This window comes from Lissotriton helveticus, chromosome 1_2 (genome assembly GCF_964261635.1).
Source record: "Lissotriton helveticus chromosome 1_2, aLisHel1.1, whole genome shotgun sequence".
Taxonomy (NCBI): domain Eukaryota; kingdom Metazoa; phylum Chordata; class Amphibia; order Caudata; family Salamandridae; genus Lissotriton; species Lissotriton helveticus.
The window spans coordinates 440163316-440189750 of NC_136058.1; the positions used below are offsets into that span (position 1 = coordinate 440163316).

The 26435-nt window shown below is 45.6% G+C and overlaps 2 protein-coding genes across 2 annotated transcripts; both read right to left on the bottom strand.

Annotated features, from left to right (window-relative positions):
* Positions 1–27: 27 nt before the first annotated feature.
* Positions 28–1619, bottom strand: LOC144807676 (uncharacterized). Its single transcript, XM_078673314.1, has one exon. It carries the CDS (start codon positions 1607–1609, stop codon positions 596–598), a length of 1014 nt encoding a protein of 337 aa, XP_078529440.1. The 5' UTR covers positions 1610–1619; the 3' UTR covers positions 28–595.
* LOC144805405 (uncharacterized) lies at positions 1610–2509 on the bottom strand (the record flags this gene model as incomplete). Its single annotated transcript, XM_078671972.1, has 1 exon — positions 1610–2509. A coding segment is annotated over exon 1 (900 nt), but the record flags the coding sequence as incomplete, so codon positions are not given.
* Positions 2510–26435: the final 23926 nt, after the last annotated feature.

A 26435-nucleotide genomic window follows, 5' to 3' on the forward strand; every position in this document is an offset into this window, starting at 1 on the left:
TTATTGAAAACATGTGCTTCGCTTTATTTCATTACATATACTGCAGTGGCATTTGTTAATAGTAATACATGCATTTTACCAATGAAGCTTCCATCTCCAGAGCACTGACAACATGTCCACTCTGGGTGTGTTGGGTTTATACGTTTTATCACTAATCCGGCAAGTTAGCTGAAAATACTGCTGTTAGTCCCAGTATTGTTCAGTGTTGCATTTACAGGTAGTGTGGTCAGGTGCGATTTAATTTTTTTCTTTGTATCTCTTCATCACCAAATAAAAATCAACAATGTTTCTTTTCTTTTAGTCCACATTGTGCTAGCCTCCCACTGTGTATTCTGGTGCATCATGTCACTTTACTACGTGTTCGGATGTGAACAATCACTGGAAACAAACACTGGAAACAAACACTTTCATAATTCTGCAAACACTGTTATCTGTTTTTCTTCTTTACTGCTTGTCGGGTCTTGTATCATCTGGTATTTCAATGTTCCACATAATTTGAATTTTATCTTTTTCCGTAATTCATTCCCATCACAATTACTGCACTATTCAGCTCTTGTCTATGTCCTAAGATGGGTCAATATTATTTTTGATGTTCTTAAGTTCTTTCTGGAATCTGACTTTGTAGCTCTAATACTAGACTAAAGCTCTTCCCACATTCATTGCACTTGAGTGGCTTTCCCCCTGTGTGTGTTTGTTGATGTTGTCGTAGGGTTGATAACTGACTAAAGCTCTTCACACATTCACTGCAGTTGAATGGCTTTTCCCCTGTGTGTGTTCGCTGATGACAATGTAGCTCTGATAATCGACTAAAGCTCTTCCCACATTCATTGCACTTGAATGGTTTTTCCCCCGTGTGTGTTCGCTGATGACTTTGAAGGTGTGATAACTGACTAAAGCACTTTGCACATTCAGTGCACTTGAATGGTTTTTCTCCTGTGTGTATTCGCTGATGACTTTGAAGTTGTGATAACTGACTAAAGCACTTTGCACATTCAGTGCACTTGAATGGTTTTTCTCCTGTGTGTATTCGCTGATGTCTTTGTAGGTCTGATAATTGACTAAAGCCCTTTCCACATTCATTGCACTTGAATGGTTTTTCTCCTGTGTGAGTTCGCTGCTGATACTTTAATGCTGAAGAGCTGTGAAAACTACTTTCACATTCACTACAATGATAGGGTTTTTCCCCTGTATGTATTCGCTGATGAATTTGTAGGTCGGATAACCTACTAAAGCTCTTTACACATTCACTGCACATGAATGGTTTTTCTCCTGTGTGTGTTCGCTGATGACTTTTTAGGTCTGATGATTGACTAAAGTTCTTCCCACATTCATTGCACTTGAATGGTTTTTCTCCTGTGTGTATTCGCTGATGTCTTTGTAGGTCTGATAATTGACTAAAACTCTTCCCACATTCATTGCACTTGAATGGTTTTTCTCCTGTGTGTGTTCGCTGATGAATTTGTTGGACTGATAATCGACTAAAGCTCTTCCCACATTCACTGCAGTTGAATGGTTTTTCCCCTGTGTGTGTTCGCTGATGTGTTTGAAGGCTTGAGAAATGACTAAAGAACTTTGCACATTCACTGCACTTGAATTGTATTCCCCCCATCTGTGTTCGCTGATGACATTGTAGCTTTGATAATTGACTAAAGCTCTTCCCACATTCATTGCTCTTGAATGGTTTTTCTCCTGTGTGAGTTCGCTGATGATTCCTTAATGCTGAAGAGTCACGAAAACTACTGTCACATTCACTACAATGATAGGGTTTTTCCTCCATGTGTGTTCGCTGATGACATTTTAGGTCTGATAACTTACTAAAGCTCTGCACACATTCACTGCAGTTGAATGGCTTTTCCCCTGGGTGTGTTTGATTATGTCTTTGAAGGCTTGGTAACTGACTAAAGCACTTTGCACATTCACTGCACTTGAATGGTTTTTCCCCTGGGTGTGTTTGATTATGTCTTTGAAGGCTTGATAAGTGGCTAAAGCACTTTGCACATTGATTGCACTTGAATGGTTTTTCCCCCGTGTGTATTCGCTGATGTCTTTGAAGGTTTGATAATTGACTAAAACATTTCCCACATTCAATGCACTTGAATGGCTTTTCCCCTGTGTGTGTTCGCTGATGTGTTTGAAGGCTTGATAACTGACTAAAGCACTTTGCACATTCACTACACTTCAATGGTTTTTCTCCTGTGTGTGTTTGTTGATGTTTTATGAGGTTTGATAACTGACTAAAGCACTTTACACATTCACTGCACTTGAATGGCTTTTCCCCTGTGTGTGTTCGCTGGTGTCTTTGTAGTTCTGATAATCTACTAAAGCTCTTGACACATTCACTGCACTTGAATGTTTTTTCTCCTGTGTAGGTTTGCTGATGAAGCTTGCGTAGTGATGACAAACTAAAGCTCTTGCTGCATGTGTATGATTCTTCTTTCTTGGTGAGTGTCTGTGGGTTGGGTATATATTTGTCTATATCCCTTGACTGTATTTCCTGATGGGCCGACATGGCTGATAAAGCACTTGTGTTTTTCTCACACACTTTATATGTGTGCAGTATTTTGCAGGTTTGATTTCTGTTTTAACAATAAAATGTGATAGCCACCAAATATTTGCCACACTCCTAAAACGTAGAAGGTGTCTTTGTAGGTGATTTTGTCTTTTGATTGGATTATGGCTATGCACAATTGGGGGTAAAGATGTATCTTCCTTCTGGCCGGTGCAAATTAGGACAGTCTAATGTATTGTAGATACAAGAACTCCTCTTTCATTTACCCGTCAGTTGTCTGGCTCCGCTCTGTTGTGCTCTTCTCTGCTTACTGTGGTTTGTCCAGAAAGAGTTTACAATTCTCCTAGAGCACGGAATGATGGCTTGTCATCATTTTATAAAACAGAGCACTGTGGTAATCACATCATACCGATCCGATGATCAAAGTTGGTGTTGAACACTTGTTTATACAGGAGGCAGTTTGTTATTGTTGTTGCCTTAATTTTCCTAAGGTCATTTCTTCGTCTTGTGGCGTGGAGGTGCACAGCTCAGACTCTTAAAATCACTGAACTGCCCTTGATGCTTCATCCGGGATCTGTCAGTTTGTGTGTAGGTTCCTCTGTCGCCGACTGCGCTGATGTTTTCCTGAATACTGTAGCTCCTTATTTCTGCTATTATTGAAGATTTACAGCATTCGCTTCATTATTGATGGTTGTTTCACACATTCAAGGCTTGTTTTCTGTTAGATGTAAAGATATTTAAAATTACTGAATTGAAACATAATGGAATGAGAATTCACAATGTTTAACTGGTTGTAAAATACATTTCAGGGGAGATTTACCAAATCTCCACACAATGCAGCACAGCCCTCCCCCGCAAGGCTGCGCAACAGGAAGGGAGCAGGAGAGCACCATATTTTCAAAGATATGGCTTTCTCCTTTCCTTTCCCTTGAGCCGGCACTGATTACAGAGGGCCTGCGCCATGCACACACCTTAGCACCAGAGCACTAGGGTGTCTGTGTGTCTGTAAGGCCAGCATGGGTTTTGTAGAGGAAGGACACCCTTCCTGTACAAATTACTATGCCTCGACACAAGGGAAAGCTTTAACCATTTTGTATACGTGTTGCACAGTGCAGCACACATGCAAAGTCAGAAAAAGAAGGAGAAATGAAAGCATTTCTCCTTCCTTGCACCTAGTTTTGTGGTTGCACAGGAACGTTTATCTCAACCTAGATAAACAGGTCAACAGAACCATCTCTACCTGTTGGGGCATCATTCCCATCCTCAGGAGGATTAGACACTACCTATCTTTGCAGGCAAGGAAACAGATTACAGTTGCCCTGATTGGCTCCCGGCTGGACTACTGCAATGCGCTGTATGCCGGACTGAATAAAAGTCTACTACAGCGCTTGCAGGTAGTCCAGAACGCTGCTGCCAGGTTTGTCCTGGATCTTCCTAAACGGGCCTCAGCCACAGCGGCTAGAAAGCTGCTACAGCGGCTAGAAAGCTGCTACACTGGCTTCCGGTGGAGAAGCGTATCCGCTTTAAGACTCTGTGCATGATCTATAAGGCATTAGCTAAAAATAGTCCTACTGGTGTTGGATCCATCTTGTCCCGCTACACTCCTGCTAGGAACCTGCGCTCCTCGAATAGGCTTCTTCTCTCAGCCCCTCGATTCAGGAGATCTAAATGGGGTGGCAGGGCTTTCTCTACCCTGGCGCCCAAATGGTGGAACTCCCTCCCACTGGAAGTAAGATCTCTACCCACTCTTCAGGCTTTCAGAAGGGCCTTGAAGACCCATCTCTTCGTGCAGGCCTATATGTAATGGTGACGTGCCCTTGCTTATGATATATGTTGATAGGCGCCCTGATACCTTCGGGTTAGTGTTTGCGCAATATAAGTTTTACTCAAATCAAATCAAATCAACGCCCATGCACCACCCTTGGCAGGCCCCATGGCACAAAGTAATGCAAAACAATGCTATGCGCAGTGCCACATTACTTTAACGCTATTTCCAGCGCTAAACAAGTTTAGCTCTGGAAGTAAATTAGGAAAAAAAGATTTTGCGCCATTTGTGCCACATTTGTTACGCAAACACAGTACAAAATCTTAGTAAATCTCCCCCTTCTTCTTTATCGCTTTTGAAACTTAGCAAGGAATATTTCATCATACACAGATATTTAACTAAAAGTTCTGTTGATCAGGTGACATCTTATTAATGTCTGAAAAGGAGGTGATTTACAGTGTTCACAGAGTAACTTAGCAAAGTAAGGCGCTCACGTAGCACCCAAGTGCTTGAGGTATAGCTTAAGATAGACGCATATGGTCAAGATTTCATTTAAACAACAATAGAGTTTAGAAAAAGAGAAGGGTCAGGCTGGGCTGTAAAATTTCCAGTAACTCTTTACGAAGTATACAACAAAAGCAACTCCATTCACACACTTTTTCTCATTCTTTCCGATTCACTCAAGATCATCTCAAATACCAACTCCTGTCTTTACCTCGCTGTTCATAAGTCACCTTTGACACTTTCAACAGCTCCCTTGGTTCAAGCATTTCTGGTTTCTTCTAACCTGGAAGATTGGAACATTATTGTGGGTTGAGGGGGGTTTATTATCGCCACAACATCTGTCCATCTCCCTGAAACTAGTGCAGCTTACAGCACCCAGTTCTGGCCCTGAAAGACAACTTTAAAAAGCCAGTCTTTTGTTCTTCCTAAAGTAGATAAAGTTCTGTAAGATGCAGCTCTTTCCAGGGCTTTTTTGTAAAACAGAGCGAGGGGTTCACTGTAAGGCCCGTCCTTTACATTATAAGTGCAGATAAGGCAAACAAACGATGAGTCTATATAATTTAATATTCAACGATATCAGTCATTTACTACTTATAGAGAATTCGTCACAACCAATAATTTACCTGACATATCCCCGCAGCAGATGTGCGCCTATTACTCTTTTTACCCCTTTTCCAACAATACATGACATCTGGCATGATTTTGTACTTTTGGGGCCATGGGTGCCATTTGTGACTGGATGGGCATTTGGAAGAGCAGGAGGAAGTGTCAGTTATCCACAGGTGAAGAAGCAGTTCTACCTTTCCATATTTCTCATATTCAAGTTTACCTAATTTCCTGTCCTTCGGCGCACTAACTCTGTGGGGTTCATCAGAAGTCAGATAACTGCCTCATACTTACAAGGCCATGGATCTCACTTCTTCTACAACACTTATTGCAGACATAGGGCCAAGTTAGGAGTTTGTCCAACAGATTATTGCCTCAAAACTAGGGGTGGGTGAAGAATTCCGCTCTGCCGGCAGACCTCGCAAAGTTTTGACCACGCGGAGTTGGTCCAAAAAACTCCATGCAAAATGGAGTTCTTTTCTCAAGTGGTTCGCCAGCGGTAAGGTGGCGAGTGCTTGTGAGAAAATATAACGCGCTAGACCTCCTCCTGGAGAGATTTTTCATTGCGGAGGTCACGGCAGGTCGCGACCACTCAAGTGTTAAAATCTGCCATTCTCGTTGATGAAGCTGCCATTCGATTAGAATATCAATTAGAGTGGCAGAAAGCAGCATCGCCCTCTGGTGCGACGCGTAGTGCTGTTCTTGCTGATTTTACAGTGGGGGTTAAACTCCTGGCACTAAAAATCAGTGAGCACAGCGCAACTTAACAAACTCTGCCACTAGCGGGAGTCTGCAGAGTGCGGGGAGTTTCCCTAGCACTTCGTGGAATTCCACAGAGTAAACCTCTGCAAACTAGACCAAGGCATCATCAAAATGTGACAGATATCCTGCCTGCCTTATTATAATTGCCACAGGATGCAATGCATTTTTATTGGGTTGTGCAGGATACCTGTCACATTTGTGATGGAATAAACCATCCGCTGAACTCTAAATCAGGCCTTTGGTGTACATTGCGTCCAGTGTGGCTAGCTGGGCTTGAAGGATCTTTTGGTTTGTGGGTCTCTCACTGTGTTGAGGTCACCGCCAGGCAGACCTTCTGTCAGCTGCGCCCTGTGCAGATCTGCATTCCAGTCAGGACTTTTGTCAGCTGTGCCTTGTGTAGATCTGCTTTCCAGACAAGGGCTTCTTTCCTCAATGATCAGTTCAAAGGTCGGGAGAGGTAGAACTGGTCTAGGTCATCTTCTTTATTGCTGTTCTACTGGTCAAGCCACAGACCTCGTGCTTTGAGAAGACGGAGAGTCTGGATTTTCTGAGCTCCGTAGAACATTAAAACAGTTCTACCACATCCAGCACACACTACAAGACTCCAAGAGTCAACGCTACAAGTGCTGCTCCAAGGTTTAATTCAACCACTGTATCTGAACATCCCCTGGCAAGTGTCAACTAGAGAATAAACATCCTGCCTGCACCAGCAGAGCGCAGAAAGCTTTTCAAGCACCTCGAGGTACATGGACTTTCTCTATCTGTCGTAACTGAAGATGTTAAACCTTGGTAACATCAATCCCCTTTGGACAAGGTCCTCCATTTTGCTATCAGAATGTAACTCATCCTACGCAGGCACAAACCCTTAAGTCCGTATTGCATGAAGCTCGGAGGTTCTCACCCAAAAGAGGGCCCTCCACAAATTGCTGACATTTTCTTACATCCCCTGGACCGCTGTGGCAACACAAAGACCAACTACACCCCCTCAGGGATCACCCGTCCATCTGCCAGGATCAAGACTCAGATCTTTCAACCTTCTCTGTTACCGTCTTTGGAACGGCCTGTCTCTGGGATTCGTGGAAGCTCCACACTCAGTGAGCTCAGAGTTGCCTTGTAAAACCATCCCATGAGAGTGAAAGAAAAGAACATTAAGTGAAACGCACTGCACAGACATGTAAATAACTCTACCATTATCATTCCATGAACCATTGTCCTACTGCTGATGTTTTGACCTGGATGTTTTGCCGTCTATCACAGCAGCTTCTTCGTTTAAAATCTTACTCGCTACTGACCTATGCACTGTTTATGACCCTATGACATCTCTGGCAGACATGCTGGGCTGACTGTTGCTACATAAATAGGAAGTAGATTGCCACTGCAGGAAGAGTGCAGTGTCCTTGCAGTCAGATGCACTTGATTGGGATAAAAGGTACCATGTTTGTTAGAAAAGCTGCAACTATTAGAATAATAACACACCAAAAGCAGCGCATACAATGCAATAACAGACCAGGAACTAGAAAAATGTGACGCAAACAATGCGATGACACAGTCCAGGCATTAGGAGAATCCGGCAAAAGCAACGCAATAGCACAAGCCAGGCACAAGGAGAATCTGATGCAAACAATGCAATAACACGGGCCAACCACTATGAGAATCTGATGCAAACAATGCAATAACACAGGCCAAGCACTAAGAGAATCTGACACAAACAACGCAATAACATGGCCAGGCACTTGGATTGACGCAAATAATGCAATAACACAGGCAAGGCACTAGGATGATGCAAACAATGTAATAACACAGTTCAGGCACTGGAAGAATCTGATGCAAACAATGCAATAACACGGGCCAGTCACTAGGAGAATCTGATGCAAACAATGCAATAACACAGGCCAGGCACTAGGAGAATATGACTCAAACAATGCAATAACACAGGCCAGGCACTAGCGTTGAAGGGAATAATGCAATAACACAGGCGAGGCACCAAGTGTATCTGATGCAAACAATGCAATAACACAAGCCAGGTACCAAGAGAATCTTTTGCAAACAATGCAATAACAAGGGCCAAGCACCAAGAGAATCTGATGCAAACAATGCAATAACACAGGCCAGGCACGAGGAGAATTTGATGCAAACAATGCAATAACACATGCCAGGCACCAAGAGAATCTTATGAAAACAATGCAATAACACAGGCCAGGCACGAGGAGAATTTGATGTAAACAATGTAATAACACAGGCAAGGTACTAGGAGAATTTGATGCAAATAATGCAATAACACATACCAGGTACTTGGAGAATCTGAAGCAAACAATGTAATAACACGGGCCAGGCATGAGAAGAATTTGATGCAAACAATGTAATAACATGGGCCAGGCACGAGGAGAATTTGATGCAAACAATGTAATAACATAGGCCTGGCACTAGGAGTATTTGATGCAAATAATGCAATAACGCGTGCCAGGCACTAGGAGAATTTGATGCAAACAATGCAATAACAGAGGCCAGGCGCTAGGAGAATCTGATGCAAATAATGCAATAACGCAGGCCAGGCACTACGAGAAACTGATGCAAACAATGCAACAACAAAGGCCAGGCATGAGGAGAATCTGATACAAACAATGCAATAACACGGCCAGGCAGTAGAAGAATCTGATGCAAAAATTGCAATAACGCATGCCAGGCACTAGGAGAATCTGATGCAAATAATGCAACAACAAAGGCCAGGCATGAGGATAATCTGATACAAACAATGCAATAACACGGCCAGGCAGTAGAAGAATCTGATGCAAAAATTGCAATAACGCGTGCCAGGCACTAGGATTGATTCAAACAATGCAATAACACAGGCCAGGCACTAGGAGAATCTGATGCAAACAATGCAATAACACAGGCCAGGCACGAGGAGAATCTGATGCAAACAATTCAATAACACAGGCCAGGCACGAGGAGAATCTGATGCAGGTGAGCATGTAATACCTGGTGGGATCTAGTGTATTGTGTGGACATGAGGGTGGGAGGGCAAAGACTAGCTTCATATGGACTGAAGCATGGGCAAAGTGAGCAATATTTTAAGGAAGTATGACCATATAGTAAATCATGCAGAGTCCGCTTTTTTTTTCTTTTCGGGCCAGGTATGGGATATTACGTACCAAGGGGTGTCAGAGAGATTATAATCTTCCCTTCAAGGGTCATCTGCTTTACAAAGAATTTCAATACAGGGAGTGACTCTAAAAAGCAGCGACGGGACATGCAGTGAGAGGAGAGAATGCAGATTATCACTAACATTATGGAACAGCACACAACTTTAGAGGCTACTTAGAAACAAAGGAGATCCCTGAAATGGGCTCTGCACTTGGCCCCCCAGATAGAAGAGCTCAGCTCAGCCCCAGGGACCCCTGACAGAAGAGCCCAGCTCAGCCCCAGGGGCCCCAGATAGAAGAGCCCAGCTCAGCCCCCCAGGGGCCCCTGGATAGAAGGGCCCAGCTCAGCCACGGAGGCCCCCGCATAGAAGAGCCCAGCTCAGCCCCAGGGGCCCCGGAGAGAAGAGCCCAGCTCAGCCCTAGAAGAGCCCAGCTCAGCCCCAGGGGCCCCGGATAGAATAGCCCAGCTCAGCCCCAGGGGCCCCCCGGATAGAAGAGCCCAGCTCAGGCACAGGGGCCCCGGATAGAAGAGCCCAGCGCAGCCCTGCTCCTGCAGAGATTCTCTCCAGGATTATTCAGTCTATTTCTACAAACACAGCAGAAGGTGCTGACAATCTCTTACCTGAGCAGAGATCTGTGCAGACATGTCCAGGCTCTCTCCTCCTCCTAGGGCTGGGGGGCCGGGGGCAGGTCTGGGGTCTGGGGGTGGTAGATCTGGGGTTTGAGGGGGGTCTGCAGATGAAGGTAACTGCACAGACAGATAGGGCTCCTTTCTCCTCTGCTGCAGGCTGCAAACACCAAGAGAGGCGGGAAGTGATGTCAGCATTTGCTGCTGGTGCTGTCTCTGCCGCCGCTGACCCGGAAGAGGAAACCCTTCTCCTTTCATCCCATGTGCAGCTCAGTGGTTTCATCAGCAGGCGAGGGGCGCCCTCTGGTGCCCGCTGACGGAACCTCCGCCTCCAGGCTCCAGCAGGAAAACAAGCACTGGCACCTGCAAAGACACAGACATGGATGTTTAAGACACCCACAGTCCATGACTTGGTCTCATATGGGAAACAAGCATTGGTTCCTGTAAAGACACAGACATGCGTGTTATGGGAAACATGCATTGGCGCCTGTAAACACAGAGACATGGGTCTTATGGGAAACAAGCATTGGCGCTGTAAAGACACAGACATGGGTGTTATGGGAAAAAAGCATTGGTTCCTGTAAAGACAGACATGAGTGTTATGGGAAACAAGCATTGGCGCCTGTAAACACACAGAAATGGGTGTTATGGAAACAAGCATTGGCTCCTGTAAACACACAGACATGGGTGTTATGGGAAACACGCCTTGGTGCCTGTAAACACACAGACATGGGTGTTATGGGAAACAAGCATTGGCTCCTGTAAACACACAGACATGGGTGTTATGGAAAACAAGCATTGGCGCCTGTAAACACACAGACGTGGGTGCTATGGGAAACAAGCATTGGCGCCTGTAAACACACAGACATGAGTGTTATGGGAAACAAGTATTGGTTCCTGTAAAGACACAGACGTGGGTTTTATGGGAAACAAGCATTGGCGCCTGTAAACACACAGACATGGGTGTTATGGGAAACAAGCATTGGCGCCTGTAAACACAGACGTGTGTGTTATGGGAAACAAGCATTGGCGCCTGTAAACACACAGACATGGGTGTTATGGGAAACAAGCATTGGTGCTGTAAACACACAGACATGGGTGTTATGGGGAAAAAGCATTGGTTCCTGTAAAGACACAGACATGCGTGTTATGGGAACCAAGCATTGGTGCCTGTAAACACACAGACATGGGTCTTATGGGAAACAAGCATTGGCGCCTGTAAAGACACAGACATGGGACACATACAGTCTAAGGACAGGCCTCACCCTTGCATGGTGTGCTCTTGAGGATCCTCAGATTCAGCCCCTCATGCCAGCTCTGCTCCCTCCCTCAGTGAAATACCAGCAATTTGTTCATTGTTTAACTTCTTCAAAGGCACAGACATGATATTCAGGAGTGAATTGAAATGAGGACTTGTATTTCATTCAATGTGTGCAATGTAGACACAGCTGCTGCAATGAGGCTGAGCAGCGTTTCTAATGTTCCTGTTCCTTGGGGTGGTTCTGTATATTTGACAGGGCCGTGAATCCTCAAGCCATAGCTGCCAAGGTTTCAGAATGCTATGTGTGACATTTTCATAATTTCAGTGAAAGTATGAGTGACATTCCAATGACTATGAGTGACACTGTCTTGCGGTGGGCAAAAAAGTAATAAAGATTAGAGAAACAGATAAATATCAGAAATTACCCCCATTTGAGCAACAAGAAACTCTAATAAGGTCTTAAAACTGCAGCAAAGCAGCAGAAATGAAAAAAAGGGCAGTAACCGGAGACAGAAGCATGACTGAGGCTCTCAGTAACAGAGACATTTTCCCCCTGAAATAAAACCAAACACGTAAGTCCACGGAAGAAGCTAAATATCAGAAATACGCCCTTTAAAACAGTAATAAGCTTTGGAAAGACGTTCAAGCTTCTGCACAGCCCCTGAATTGCAAACTTACTAACCCACAACCCCTTTCTAAGATGAATGTTACTGGAAGGGGCCTGCTAGCAGAAGGCTTGTGTTTTAAAACTTCCTGGGATATAAATTGCACACAGATGATCAAACATGGTAATTAAGAAATCATTTTTAGAACCATTAAATGTGAACTGTAACTCGTCCAAGCATGTTTTTTTTAAGGGACCATTTCTTCCTTTTCCGTCTTAATACTGCTTTTCAAAAAAGTTTTTTGATTTGGCATTTATAAAAATAGAAGAATTCAGGTCTTACAAGCAATATTCTGCTTAGGCCGAATGTGGAGAGCAAGGCACGTGCACACTCCAGTACGGATGACAGCACTAGTTCAGGTGTAACATGAAAACGAAGTACAGAACTCCCATGATCGCTTTTAGGTGACCTCAAGACGCCACAATGTACTAAAGAAACAGCCCATGGAAAATAAAATGCAATAGTTTAGACAAAAACGCAGTCATGTAGATAAGAACCGGAGTATGTGCAAAACAAGAGAAGTTCGGTATTAAATACACTCGTATCACTGCTAAACAATTCCCAAGCCAGTCTCTGCAACAGGTTATGAAATAATTGCATAACATTATGATGTAAATGCAGAGCCCGCACACTGGCCAGATGAACAGAAGGGTCCTGCACACATTTGTTTTCAGAAGTTGCTGTCACGGAGAGCTACTACATAGATACCTGTTTACTAAATAGAGTAATTCAGTCTAAAAACAAAGCTACATTGGCACAACTTAGCTGAATAGCTTAGACAATTGTGACAAATGAGGCCTCAGTCTTTACAACAATGGAATAAGACACCTACAATGTATTCGCATGTCGTGTAAACAAAAAAAAGCTCTGCCACACACGCTAGTTACATGATGAAAGAGAGCGCACAACGGGAACGTCGTACCACACATAAACCAAGGACAATTTGCAATTAAAGAAATGTTTACTTTTTAAGAATCGCTACAAATTGAAGATATTTTCCATTCTTACTGAACGATGCCACTCCTGTAAGCAAATGCATAGCCGAGACTGCATAGAAGAGGGTTTCGCTGTGAATAAGCAGCACAGCCTTTTACTATTTAGTACAAACAACTCAGGTCACAAACTGGCACTGAAAGTATTAGGAATGGCAGCACTGGCAGCGCGCTAGCGCTATTAATAAAATGTAAAGTACACTTTGAAGAAAACTGATACCTCTCGAGGAGCAGCAATTATACGGGCCGGACCTTGCCGCAATGACTACCTCCGAAAATCAACTCTCTCCCGCTGCTTTGCACCACATCAGGGTTTGCATTTCTCTGCTGCTTTCTTGTTCACCTCCCCCTTCAGGAGCTCACTCATAAAACAAGGAAAGAAGCAGGTTGTAGTCACAATAAAGTCATGAGACAGAACCATCAGGTGTGACCCACACATGGGTCTCTGACTCAGTGGATGGGGTCTGATGGAGGGGGTATTTCACCCACACAGGGGTCTCTCACTCAGTGGATGGGGTCTGATGGAGGGAGTATTTCACCCACACAGGGGTCTCTCACTCAGTGGATGGGGTCTGATACAGGGGGTATTTCACCCACAAATGGGTCTCTCACTCAGTGGATGGGTCTGATGGAGGCGGTATTTCACCCACACAGGGGTCTCTCACTCAGTGGATGGGGTCTGATACAGGGGGTATTTCACCCACAAATGGGTCTCTCACTCAGTGGAAGGGGTCTGATGGAGTAGGTATTTCACCCACACAGGGGTCTCTCACTCAGAGGATGGGGTCTGAGGTCAGAGGGGGTATTTCACCCATACAGGGGTCTCCCACTCAGTGGATGGGGTCTGATGGAGGGGGTATTTCACCCACACAGGGGTCTCCCACTCAGAGGATGGGGTCTGAGGTCAGAGGGGGTATTTCACCCACACAGGGGTCTCTCACTCAGTGGATGGGGTCTGATGGAGGGGGTATTTCACCCAAAAAGGGGTCTCTCACTCAGTGGATGGGGTCTGAGCACATAGGGGGCATTTCACCCACACAGGGGTCTCTCACTCAGTGGATGGGGTCTGATGCAGGGGGTATTTCACCCACACAGGGGTCTTTCACTCAGTGGATGGGGTCTGATGGAGGGGGTATTTCACCCACAAAGGGGTCTCTCACTCAGTGGATGGGGTCTGAGGACATAGGGGGTATTTCACCCACACAGGGGTCTCTCACTCAGTGGATGGGGTCTGATGCAGGGGGTATTTCACCCACACAGGGGTCTCTCACTCGGTGGATGGGTGTTGGAAGGGGCGATCCCAGAGGGCAGGAATTGCTCTCCCGACCACTCTGTGACCCACCTCTCCCACAAATGCTGCCGAGCCCTAACATGAGGTCCTCGCCGGGGAGGACTCTGTGCCTTAGATCACCACACCGTGGATCTCAATAAGAAGTTCTTTATCAACAGAAAAAATAAAGTAATACGAACAGGTATTTACAGTGATCGAGCGATCGTATAGTCTCGGTTAAGGAATAGGGAAGCGGGACAGTCTCGGTACGTGGCCAGTACGGAGCGTACCCTACGCACAGCTCTCAATCCTCGAGCCGGGGGGTACAGAAGATGATGGTCGTACTAGCTGCTGTACTCACTCTTCTCGAGCTAAGTCGTATTGGTAACGTCGACGGTCCAGCCGGACCGGAGTACTCCTCGAGCCGCGACGAGGTCAGCAGGGCTCGATCCGGAGAGTCAGAGTGGCTGTTGCTTCTTGAGGAGCCGCGACGACATCAGCAGGACTCAGGATGTTCACGAAGGTTCTTAGTTCAAGGCTGAGCCGCGACCACGTCAGCAGGGCTCCGAAGTTCCAGTTCTTTCTCCACGAAGATGAGCCGCGACAACGTCAGCAGGGCTCGATGAGTTATAAAGTCCGATTCCAAGATGGCTGAGCCACGACCAGGTCAGCAGGGCTCTCTTGTCCAGGATACCACTGCCCGCTAGTTCTTGGGCGAGCCTTGATATAGTGGAGTGGCCCTTTGATGTCTGGACCCTCGCAGGCGGAGATCTCCTGCCTCGGGGCTGGTCGTCGGAGTTTCCCATTGGCTGGCCCTTTCATCCTTTAGAAGATGCGTCCGGGGATTTCCAGACGCCCAGCAGGGTCTGAAGCCAGCTCTAGGGGAGGCCAGAGTTGTGAGCGAAACCAGCCCACAGGGGAAGGCCAGAGGTGTGACAGAAACCAGTCTCTCAGGGGGGGCCGGAGGTGCCATCGAAACCCTTTTGTCTTATCTGCTCAGGAAGCCCTCTCCCCCTCAGCTGGGCAAGACGCGTTTGAAGCCTAAGTTTTGCTGGGGCCGGGGTCAGGCCAGGGCTAGGGAGTCAGGGACCTCGGGAACAGTAATGGCGGCCAGGGGCCCGGTAGGAGTGACGGGATCGGTGCGCCCGGGACCGGGAAAGGAACGGCGAAAGGCAGGGATGGTCGTCCATTAGCAGGGTCTTGTAGGGAGCGGGGTGGACAAGGAACGGGGCGACCAGGGGTTACTGTGGTGCAGGGCTAACTGTCGGGGTACTGCGGAACGGGGGGGAACTACGCCACGAGTCCAGGTCCAACAATGGGTCTGAAGACGGAGGGGGTATTTCACCCACACAGGGTTCTCTGACTCAGTGGATGGGGTCTGAGGACAGAGGGCATATTTCACCCACACAGGGGTCTCTCACTCAGTCGATGGGGTCTGATGGAGGGAGTATTTCACCCACACAGGGGTCTCTTACTCAGTGGATGGGGTCTGAGGACCGAGGGGGTATTTTACCCACACAGGGTCTCTCACTCAGTGGATGGGGTTTGAGGATAGAGGGGTATTTCGCCCACACTAGTGTCTCTCACTCAGTGGAGGGGGTCTGAGGATGGAGGGAGTATTTCACCCACAGGGGTCTCTCACTCAGTGGATGGGGTCTGAGGACGGAGAGGGTATTTCACCCACACAGGGGTCTCTCACTCAGTGGATGGGGTCTGATGGAGGGGTATTTCACCCACACAGGGTCTCTCACTCAGTTGTTATTGTTATTGTTAAAAATATTTATAGAGCGCAACGTTCACCGGGTAGGTTTCTTGGCGCTGGGGAGGACGAGCTCCTAGTGGATCAGAGGCTCAGTTGAGATAGGCTTGTTGGAAAAGCCAAGTTTTTAGTTGCTTTCTAAACTGAGGAAAAGAGCCGGTAGTACGTATTGAAAAGGGTATAGCGTTCCAGAGTTGGGGGGCAAGTGTCGGGAACCGGAGGCCCTTGTGTTTAATACGCCTGAATCTAGGAATGGTCAAAAGAGATTGACCAGCAGATCGGAGAATACGAAGGTGTCGTAGTTTGACAGCGATTGGATTAGCATTTGCTTCAGCTATGCCAGTTTTCCCTGTTAAATTGACTATGTTCTGGAGGCCATTTTGTATTCCCGGCCTCCATTTTAGCGAATGCGCTGCCTCATGGTCAGCATGCCCTTTCGTCCTTTCTCTCTGCCAGATGATCACTTGGTCTGCCCAGCAACAGGCTATTTTTAGCTATGGTCAAGCTTGTACATGCGCACTCAGGTCACATCTGTTAATGATCGGTCACTGCTTAGGAATGTTCCCCAAACTGACCAGTGGTACTAAACTCCTCCCACATGTTGGCTGTGTTCCAAAAATGCCCTTATATGTACCTAAAATCGTCTTATGGGTCTACCGCCTATTTTTCAAACCCTTGTACGGGTATAAAAGAGCCATGGGCTCAATGTTCGGTGTGATACTTCTTGCATTACCGAAGGGTGATGTTGGAATGTACCACCACTCCATGGGGTCTTAATAAACTTGTCTTTTGTATTCCAGTTTCCATGGCAATTTCTTTTTTAAGGTATCGTGAGTTTGCAGAATATGTAGGCCTGTTAAAACCCAACTACCACAATTTGGCGCCCGAACAGGGACTCATCGGCGACTCGGGTGCCCGAAGGATTGGTCAGAATGAAGGACTGGAAACTCGCCCTGGACGCATACGCTGCCATCGAGCGACCCGAGTCTTGACACCCACGGCGTTTTCCCTTTTCTTCCGATCTGACCTTCCAGGTGGTGCCGGTCCTCGACTGAGATCCCGATCGTTGGGTTGCCGTGCAGTAATCGTTTGATCGATTTGAGAACTTGGCAGTTGAAACCTGGACATTTAGAATTCTTGGTAAGCTTTGGATTGGTAAGGTAGTCTACTGACACTTACTGTGGCTTTTTGGATTTGTTTGAGTTAGCTAACATTTGGATCTATGTTTTGTACTATATGTGGAGTGCACCTCACATAGGCAGGTAATGTAGAGATATTTCTCTGACCTGGTATTTGTTTGAACAGCACATCGTGTGTAAAATACTTTAAGTGCCATTTTGCATACAGTATTACATTTTCGTGATATTTTTGATATGCCTGTTGCTAGCACACTCCTAGGAATGTGCTGTCTTGGAAATGGTACCAGTCTACCCAGAGAGGACGCCTAACCGTGAAATGTACGTAAAATTTGGCCTTCCCCCTATTATGTATAGCACACTGTGGAATAAATATACAAAATCTGACTCCGAGTTACAATGGCCACTACATGGGTCGTTTGATTTACGAAAGGTTCAGTATGTGGAGCAGTGTTTGTTTCAGCGCAGGTCTAGACAGGATATGTTTGATTATGTGCGTATGTGGGAGAAAGGGGTGCGTGAGCGACTGAAGTGTGAACAAGCCTTGGTGGACAAGGAGCAACGAAAGGCTGCCCATGTTAAGGCTTTACTGCTACAGGATAAGGAAATACAGGAACAGAAGGAGAGGGAGATAAGGGAGCATAATCTACAGATTAATGGCCAGCTTCCTATTCGACGTCCTCTCTATCCTGTCCTTAATAATGCACCTGATGATTTTTCATTGTTAGATCGCTCTTCGCCTCCATATGTCCTACCTGCGGCTCCGGACGAGGACTCCGATTCTTATGACGACATGGATAAAACGAGGGGTACTCGTTCCATGCTGACTGCTGCTCGATCCTCGGAATTACGCTCTACGGCTTCTAAACTTAACGTTAATTTTATTCCCATTTCTGATGTTGAAAATGTTATGAGTAGGTGGCCCGATAACGAGCGGTTGTATTTTTTGGAGCATTTTGGTCAGGAAGTTGTTGAACGTTTTAGGAAGTGTTCACCTGAGTTAGAAACTAAAGATGTAGGGGTTGGTTGTGCTAATTTACGTAACAGTGTTTTTGTCCTTGCAGACGCAGATGAGTCCTTCCGTCGTCTGATTCAGGTGCGGGACGAGGCGACACGGCTAAAAAAGTTGAAAAAGGTAGCGGTTTCGACTTCATCTGGACCGTCGGTTCAGAACAGGAAGTGTCCTATCTTCGGATCAGATAAGAACAATGCGATCAATGTTATGCCTATGCGGGAAGCCGCACCTTTGTATGTTCCTCCTAAGGGTAACGGCACAGATGATAATAAGTTGTCTGAGGATGCATAGGGTTATTTCATATATAACTGGGTTTATACTCCTTTGAATAGAGCGGGTGCTATGGCTCTTAAAAATGCTTTGCCTGATCCGCGCAAAAATCCGGCAGCATTCTATGAGGAAGTAGATGGGGCTATTAGCTCGTGTGTTATGACATTAGTCGATATTGATCTTTTCTTTGGCTTAATATTACCTCCCGATATGTGGAGGGCAATTCGTAAGATTGATGATCGACAGAATTTAGGTGCAGAACGGAGGGACTTAGAACAAGCCGATGTAGAGAGAGAACGCGCGTGTAAACTGTGTCAGTTAATTTTAAATCTCCCTGTGGCTATTTTGAATAAATTAAAATTGCTCATTCCTCCTAAAAAGATTGATTGGACGATGTTAGCCTCTTGTAAACAAAAGCCAGATGAGTCGGTTTCCGATTTCTTTACACGCTTCGAGGAAGCGTTTCATGATTATAGTGGTCAATTATTAACAGAGGACACGGGCAGGCATTTGTTTGTCGATAAGTATGTGGCTAATCTCCTACCGGAGATTGCGAAACATTTGAAGGCTAGTGAAAGTTCATGGACCACTTCAACTCCCGCTTCTCTCCTAACTATGGCTCAGTATTATGAACAACAGGAAATAGAGGCTAAGGATAGTGACGATAAAAAGACGAAAGATTTGAAAACGAAGGTGATGCTTGCTCAGGTTTATGCCACGCAGCGGAGAGGAAATGCTAGGGGGAGACGTGGGCCTTATGGCCTGCCTTCTTCCCGCCCTGATCTCTCCGCATTTCAGTGTGCTTATTGTAAACAGTTTGAGCATTGGCTTTCAGATTGTCCCGTGCTTCGAGAACAGCGTAATCAGCGTGGCCGAGGAAATAAAAGGTTTAGGAATGGTTATTCAGGTCCGAGGGGAGGAGCAAATGATCATGGTAGGTTTGAAGCTAGGGTTCGTGGTCAGAATGACTATAATACTTTTGATCGGCGGAATTAGTATCAGATAACTGAGGGTGAGCCTTCTGAATTTCAGGATGCTACTTATGGATAGGATTGCGTAGGATGGGGTATGGAATCGGTTGAAATCCCAGTAGATCAAAGGGGTCCATATATTTCAGCGCATGTTTTGGGTTCTACTGATCAGTTTCTGGTCGATACAGGAGCTACTCGTAGTGCCCTGTCCAAACAATTGGTTCCAAGGGCTCCCCTGTCTGGCACAACGATTACATCGATAGGGTTCGATGGAACACTTTCCCTTAGCCCATTGTCTCAGCCTCTTCCATTCCACATTGATAAATTTACTGCCCCATGTCCATTTTTGTTGTCTCCAAATACACCAGATAATATTGTGGGTCTTGATATGCTCAAACATTTTCGAGCGACAATATGCTGCGCCCCTGAAGGGGTACGGGTTATTTTGAATGAGAACTATCCAGAAATCGAAAGATCGTGCCTCCTTCAGGAAAATAATGCACTAGCCTTCCTTCCAAGTGCTTTGTGGGCCACTTCTGATACAGATGTAGGACAGATGATTATGCCTCCCGTTAATATCACTGTTAAGGAGGGAGTGCTTTTACCACGTGTACCACAGTGTAAGATCTCTAGAGAAGGTGAAGTCGCTCTGACCCGTATCATAAATGACCTGATTACTGTAGGAGTAGTGGAAGAAGTGCCCTATAATGTTTGTAACAGCCCTATTCTTCCGATTCTGAAAAAAGATACAGATACTAGGATTTACCGTTTTATCATTGACCTGAGAGAGGTGAATAAGATTGTAGTGCCCCAATATCCTGTGGTGTCTGATATTACTACTTTAGTTACTTTGGTTCCACCTACGGCTACCACCTTCTCAGTCATAGATTTGAAGAATGCCTTCTTTTCGATCCCTATTCATCCCGATAGCCGATATCTTTTCGGCTTCACTTTGAATATTAGATCGTACCGATTTTGTAGAGTTCCTCAAGGCTATACAGAAAGCCCAAGTATTTATAGCCAGGCTTTGAAAAGACAGCTCGATTCATTTGAGTTGCCGTCTGGAGTGACTCTTATTCAATATGTTGATGATATTTTGTTAGCAGCAGATACACCTGAACAATGTGAGGAGAGTACTCTCTCCCTGCTTTCTTTCCTTTTTTTTTCCAGCCTGAGGAATACATAAAGCAAATACAGTACACAATGATTAAATCCAGGCAAACATAAAAAATCCATTCACAAAACATTATAAGCAATAGAATCCAAATAGATTCAACAAATCAATAGGAAAAAGTGAAGACATAGAAAAAAGGGAAAAAAAAGAAAGAATACATTGGGAAAAAGATGAGTGTGGATTGAACTATGAGAAGAGAGTACATGTACATTAAAAAAGCAAATATCAATAATAACCCTACAAACAAATTAATTATTTAACCAAAGCCTAAAGGGCCCCCAGATCCTCAAACCCTTTTCGCGCCGCCTCTTACCCCCTCTCAAAAACACTGCTGATTCTAAATTATAAAGGGCTAGTACCCTAGCCTTGCAATTTATAAAAGTTGGTGGAACTGGGTTAATCCATTCCGAAGTTATGCATAATCGAATAAGTGACATAAAGATACACAAGAGCGCTATCTCATGAGAGGACCTGGATACAGACATATTTGACTCACACCCCATAATAACCAATTCTGCAGAAAGAACCACCTGTATTTTGAGGGATATTTTAATAAAAGATTGTACATCTTGTAAAAATAAGTCTAACTTAATACATGAGAAAAAAATGTGTGTGTCATTGGCTGCCAAAAGACCACATCGTGGACACCCCTGGGCGTTAATACCTCCCCATTTCGATATTTTGGCAGGCTGAAATACAAATCAAATAGGGCCATATCGCTTTGGGAGCGTAAGGCCCCAGAAATTAAAACAGAGTTAGAAAGTTCTAATGCATAGACTACATCTAAACAACCCTTCCCTAACTTAGCTTCTAATTTTGCATTCTGTGCAACAAGGTCATCGGGGAGGGTCAGTATTGGACTTTGGTACAGATCACCAATGCGAGCCCGCCTTAAAATCAAATCCATCGGTAAACTTCTAGATAGCGCAGTTGGAACGGAGTAAAGAATCTGGGTTAAATAGCTACGTACCTGAAGATACTTTAAAAATTCATGGGTAAACAAACCATACTAATCTTTTAAAAATGAAAAAGAAGCTATTTTACCATCGTAGGCTAGATCGCCCAGTACTTTAATACCCATGGAGTTCCACCTAAATGTAACAGAGTCTTGAAAGATAGATGGCAATAGCCTGGCCGCAGTCAGAGGTGTATAAAAACTAATGTTCGGAATAGAGCAATAACGGCGGGCCTTCCTCCAAACTGAAAACATTGTTGCAATAACCTTGAACTTTGTTTTTTTATAGTAGCTGGGTTCTAGTACTGAAAGAAGGGTCCCGTTGGCGTCCGCCCCTAGACCAATCTCAAAAATAGAGGGACAGCATGCCAGTGGAAGTGGAGCTCGTGTGGCAAATAGTGGGACAGCCAGATGTTGTAGGGTGAAATTGCAAAAAACACAGTTGATGGACAGAATGTAGAACAATGTCATACATTCACCCCAGTACAAGGATCTGGGCCTAAATCCATCGTTTTTTTGCACTCCACACCACCCTGAATTAGACAATGGCTATATGCAAATCAGCTCTGACCCTGTGCCTCATGGGAACAGTCCAGTCCGAACTACCAAGCCATGTCTTTCCCAGACCGGAATCAAGCATCCAAGGACCGGTTTCTGGCTATCAGCCTTCATCAGCCTGGATAGCTTGACTCCAGTGGTGTGGAGAGCCTGGGACTCACGTCTGAGCATCCCCAGCACACTCAGGGTGAAATTGCAAAAAACACAGTTGATGGACAGAATGTAGAACAATGTCATACATTCACCCCAGTACAAGGATCTGGGCCTAAATCCATCGTTTTTTTGCACTCCACACCACCCTGGGTTAGACAATGGCTATATGCAAATCAGCTCTGACCCTGTGCCTCATGGGAACAGTCCAGTCCGAACTACCAAGCCATGTCTTTCCCAGACCGGAATCAAGCATCCAAGGACCGGTTTCTGGCTATCAGCCTTCATCAGCCTGGATAGCTTGACTCCAGTGGTGTGGAGAGCCTGGGACTCACGTCTGAGCATCCCCAGCACACTCAGGGTGAAATTGCAAAAAACACAGTTGATGGACAGAATGTAGAACAATGTCATACATTCACCCCAGTACAAGGATCTGGGCCTAAATCCATCGTTTTTTTGCACTCCACACCACCCTGGGTTAGACAATGGCTATATGCAAATCAGCTGAGTCCCGTGCTCTCCATGCCACTGGAATCAAGCTATCCAGGCTGAAGAGGGCTGAAAGCCCGAAACCGGTCCTTGGATGCTTGTTTCCAGACCAGGGAGGACCTGGCTTGGCAGTTCGGGCTGGACTGTTCCCATGGGGCACAGGGTCAAGACTGATTTGCATATAGCTGGGTTCAAACTGGAAAGGCATGGTGAGCAAAAAAACGATGGATTTAGGCCCAGATCTCTGTACTGGGGTGAATGTATGACATTGTTCTGCATTCTGTCCATCACCTGTTGTTTTTGCTTTCTTCCATTAAAAACATTGAGACATAATCAACAGCAAACGTATGATTTCACAATAAATCTAAAAATAATTTTGCTTGAATCTCAGACTCAAAGAATTTAGTCTGGCCCTGGTGTATAATTTTACGTTTTCGACGGAAAAAGGAGAAAAACCTGTGCCCCTTTTGACTGAAAGGGGGCAATCAATTGATGGAGCTGCCACCTCCGTTCGACCGTGGCTGGACAAAAGTCCGGCCTCACAAAAAATTGACATCCTTTTCCTGACCTTTGCCTATCGGGCCTGGCTAAATCATAGATTTTATCTCTGGCTAAGAAGTTGTGCAAACAAATTAAGATAGCACGAGGTCTGTCATGTGCCCGCCCTGAGCGATGCTTTGGCTTAAAGGGAAAGCGGTGGGCATGTTGGATCTCCACCCGCCAGTCGCATTCGGTCAACTCTGGAAAAGCTTCTGAAAACAGATCGATAACAAACTGGCGAGTGTCTGTCCCCTCGGTACCCTCCGGGACCCCCAAAATTCTTAAGTTATTGCGACGTGCCAGGTTCTCAATGTCAACCAGCTTAGCTTGGATGTCTACCCTTTGAGACTGGATTTCATCAAGCGTAGATTTTTGAGTAACAATGTCATCCTCCAATGAAGAAATCCGGGTCTCTGCCTCCGTGACTCTGGTGGCAATGTCTGTGCAGGTCTTGATGACTCTACGCAGGGAATTTTGGACCCTACGACAAGCCCCCTGTGCTCGGGCACTTTCTTGCCTTGTCTCCTCTCGATGAGCAATTATGGTTTGATAAATAATATCTAGAGAAATTTCAGCCGGGGGTGCACCTTGGTTATTTTCCAGCATAAACGGTGCAAGTGCTTGGGAGGTAAGTTGAGCTGAAAAAGAATAGTCCCAGACTAAGGAGCCTAAATTAGCTCCAGAATCGTGAGGTGCCTTCCGAATTGTAGGAAGACCACTGGTCATGGCGATAGAATTCAGTACTTTGTTGGTGCGCCAGTCGCCCAAATCGCTGCCCTCATCATCAGTCCAATACATATCTAACCCATTATCGTCAACTGAAGATACCGCTGGCTCTGATAGTGAATAAAAATTGTCGCCATCCGTATCTGTTTCAGAGCTAGCAGATACTACCGGGAGCTGAGGGATTTGCATGTGAAAATTGGGTATAGAGACTGAGGGGACTACATCACCCAGAATCCCGCTTGTGTCTGAGCCCAAATCCAGCAACAAACTAATAGCTGTCCCAGCCCCGGGAAGAGCGTCTGAGGGCTGTTGTTGCTCAGCTTGATCAGTTTGTGCTAGCTGGTCACAACAGTATTTACCACGGTATTTTCACCACCAACTGCAGAGGAGGAAGAGTTTAGAAGAATTATAGCCTTACCGGCTGTTGCTGTAGTTGCTGTAGTTGATGTTGAAGTTATTGCTGTTAAGCCGGCAGCAGCATGCTCTGAAGTAACCAAGGGTAGAGCAGCAGGGCACTGGGGAGCCTTAGTAGACAAGCCTGCCCGGGTTTTAAACATTGCAGGAACCGGGGGTGTAGGCGGCTTTGTCTGTTTTGCAGTGGCCGCTCTTTTCAAAGTATCGCTAGATGGAACCGCAGCTGGCAATGACGTGGAACGCACATATGCCTGTGCGGTGACAGGAGCCGCCGCCGGGATTGCTCCGGTTTTAGACGCGGCTCGCGGTAAAGTTTTCACTTGATTCTTTGGGGGCATCTCTGCTGTGGTAAAACAATGTGCGATCCGGCCCGGCTGTCCGTGTGAAAACAGTGAAGCGCAGGAAGGCATCCGTCCAGATAGTTACACACCGGCAGACTTCCGCGCAGAAAGCCAAGACGATAACCACAGAGCCGCCAGAGCATCCTAGATAGTTTCGGCCGAGCAGGACAATATCAGAGCCTCATGGGTGCATGTGTAGCTGGCAGCGGTAAGGAGGGAGAGGAGAACGCCAACGCCAGCTCACTCGGCCCGAGTGCCGGCCGCCATCTTGCCTCCTACTTTCTTTGGTTCCACCTTCTCAGTCTTAGATTTGAAGAATGCCTTCTTTTCGATCCCTATTCATCCCGATAGCCGATATCTTTTCGGCTTCACTTTGAATAATAGATCGTACAGATTTTGTAGAGTTCCTCAAGGCTATACAGAAAGCCCAAGTATTTATAGCCAGGCTTTGAAAAGACAGCTCGATTCATTTGAATTGCCGTCTGGAGTGACTCTTATTCAATATGTTGATGATATTTTGTTAGCAGCAGATACACCTGAACAATGTGACGAGAGTACTCTCTCCCTGCTTTCTTTCCTTGCCAAGAATAATCACAAAGTGTCACAAAAGAAATTACAATATTGTAGACCGAAGGTGACCTACCTCGGTCATCTTCTGTCTAAGGAGGGACGTGCATTGACATCAGTTAGAATTCAAGCGATCCTAGACACACCAGTTCCCTCTACTCAGAAAGATGTTCGAGCTTTTATTGGTTTGACGTCCTTTTGTAGGCAATTGATATTAGGGTTTTCACACATCATAAAACCTTTTTTAGCCTTGTTGTCCAAAGATACGCCGACTCCCCTTGTATGGACAGATGAATGTCAGAATGCTTTCCATCATTTGAGACAGGCCCTTTGCTCTACACCAGTGTTAGGTACACCAGATTACACAAAGATTTGTATACTTTACGTACATGAGAAAGATGGATGCGCATTATCAGTTTTAGTGCAGACACACGGAGATAAACAGTGACCTTGTGCTTACTTCTCAGCAGTACTTGATCCCGTAGCACGAGGATTGCCTGGGTGTTTTCGAGCAGTTGCAGCAACAGCTGTGTCTATACGACAGAGTGAGGGGATAGTTTTGTCGCACAAATTGTTGGTGTTAGTGCCCCATGCGGTAGACGCCTTATTGAATCAGATGAAAACACAGCATTTAACTATCGTTCGTTTGACAGGATACGAGTTAACGCTGTTGGCGCCACATATTACACTGAAAAGGTGTGCCACTTTCAACCCTGCTACGTTGCTGCCATATCCTGTTTCTGAGCCCCAAGAGGAAGAACAACATGATTGTGTTTTTCTGACCGAAGAACAAACAAAGGGTCGCATTGACTTGCAAGATACGCCCCTTCCAGATGTAGATGGGGAACTGTGGGTTGATGGATCATGTTTGAAGTTGCCAGATGGTACAACTTCCGCAGCCTATGCAATCACGACATTTAAGACAGTGGTAGAAACAGCTCGTATACCAAAAAAATCGGCCCAAGCAGCTGAACTGATAGCTCTAACAAAAGCATATGAGCTTAGCGCTGGATTGTGAGTGAACATTTATACTGATAGCCGCTATGCTTTCGGAGTAGCACACGATTTTGGCCTACTCTAGAAGGAGCGATGATTTTTGACATCACATGGGTTGCAAATTATGCACGGAGAATTAGTACACGATCTCTTGAAAGCATTAATGTGCCAAAGAAAGTTGTGATAGTCAAATGTAGCGCACACAAGAAAGTGGCAGACAAAATAGGGCAAGGAAATGCTTTTGCAGATCCGTCAGCTCGTGAAACTGC

Coding starts and splice junctions, on each gene's coding strand:
- LOC144807676 (XM_078673314.1), bottom strand. CDS start 1,609: ATGGGGGGAATACAATTCAAGTGCAGTGAATGTGCAAAGTTCTTTAGT.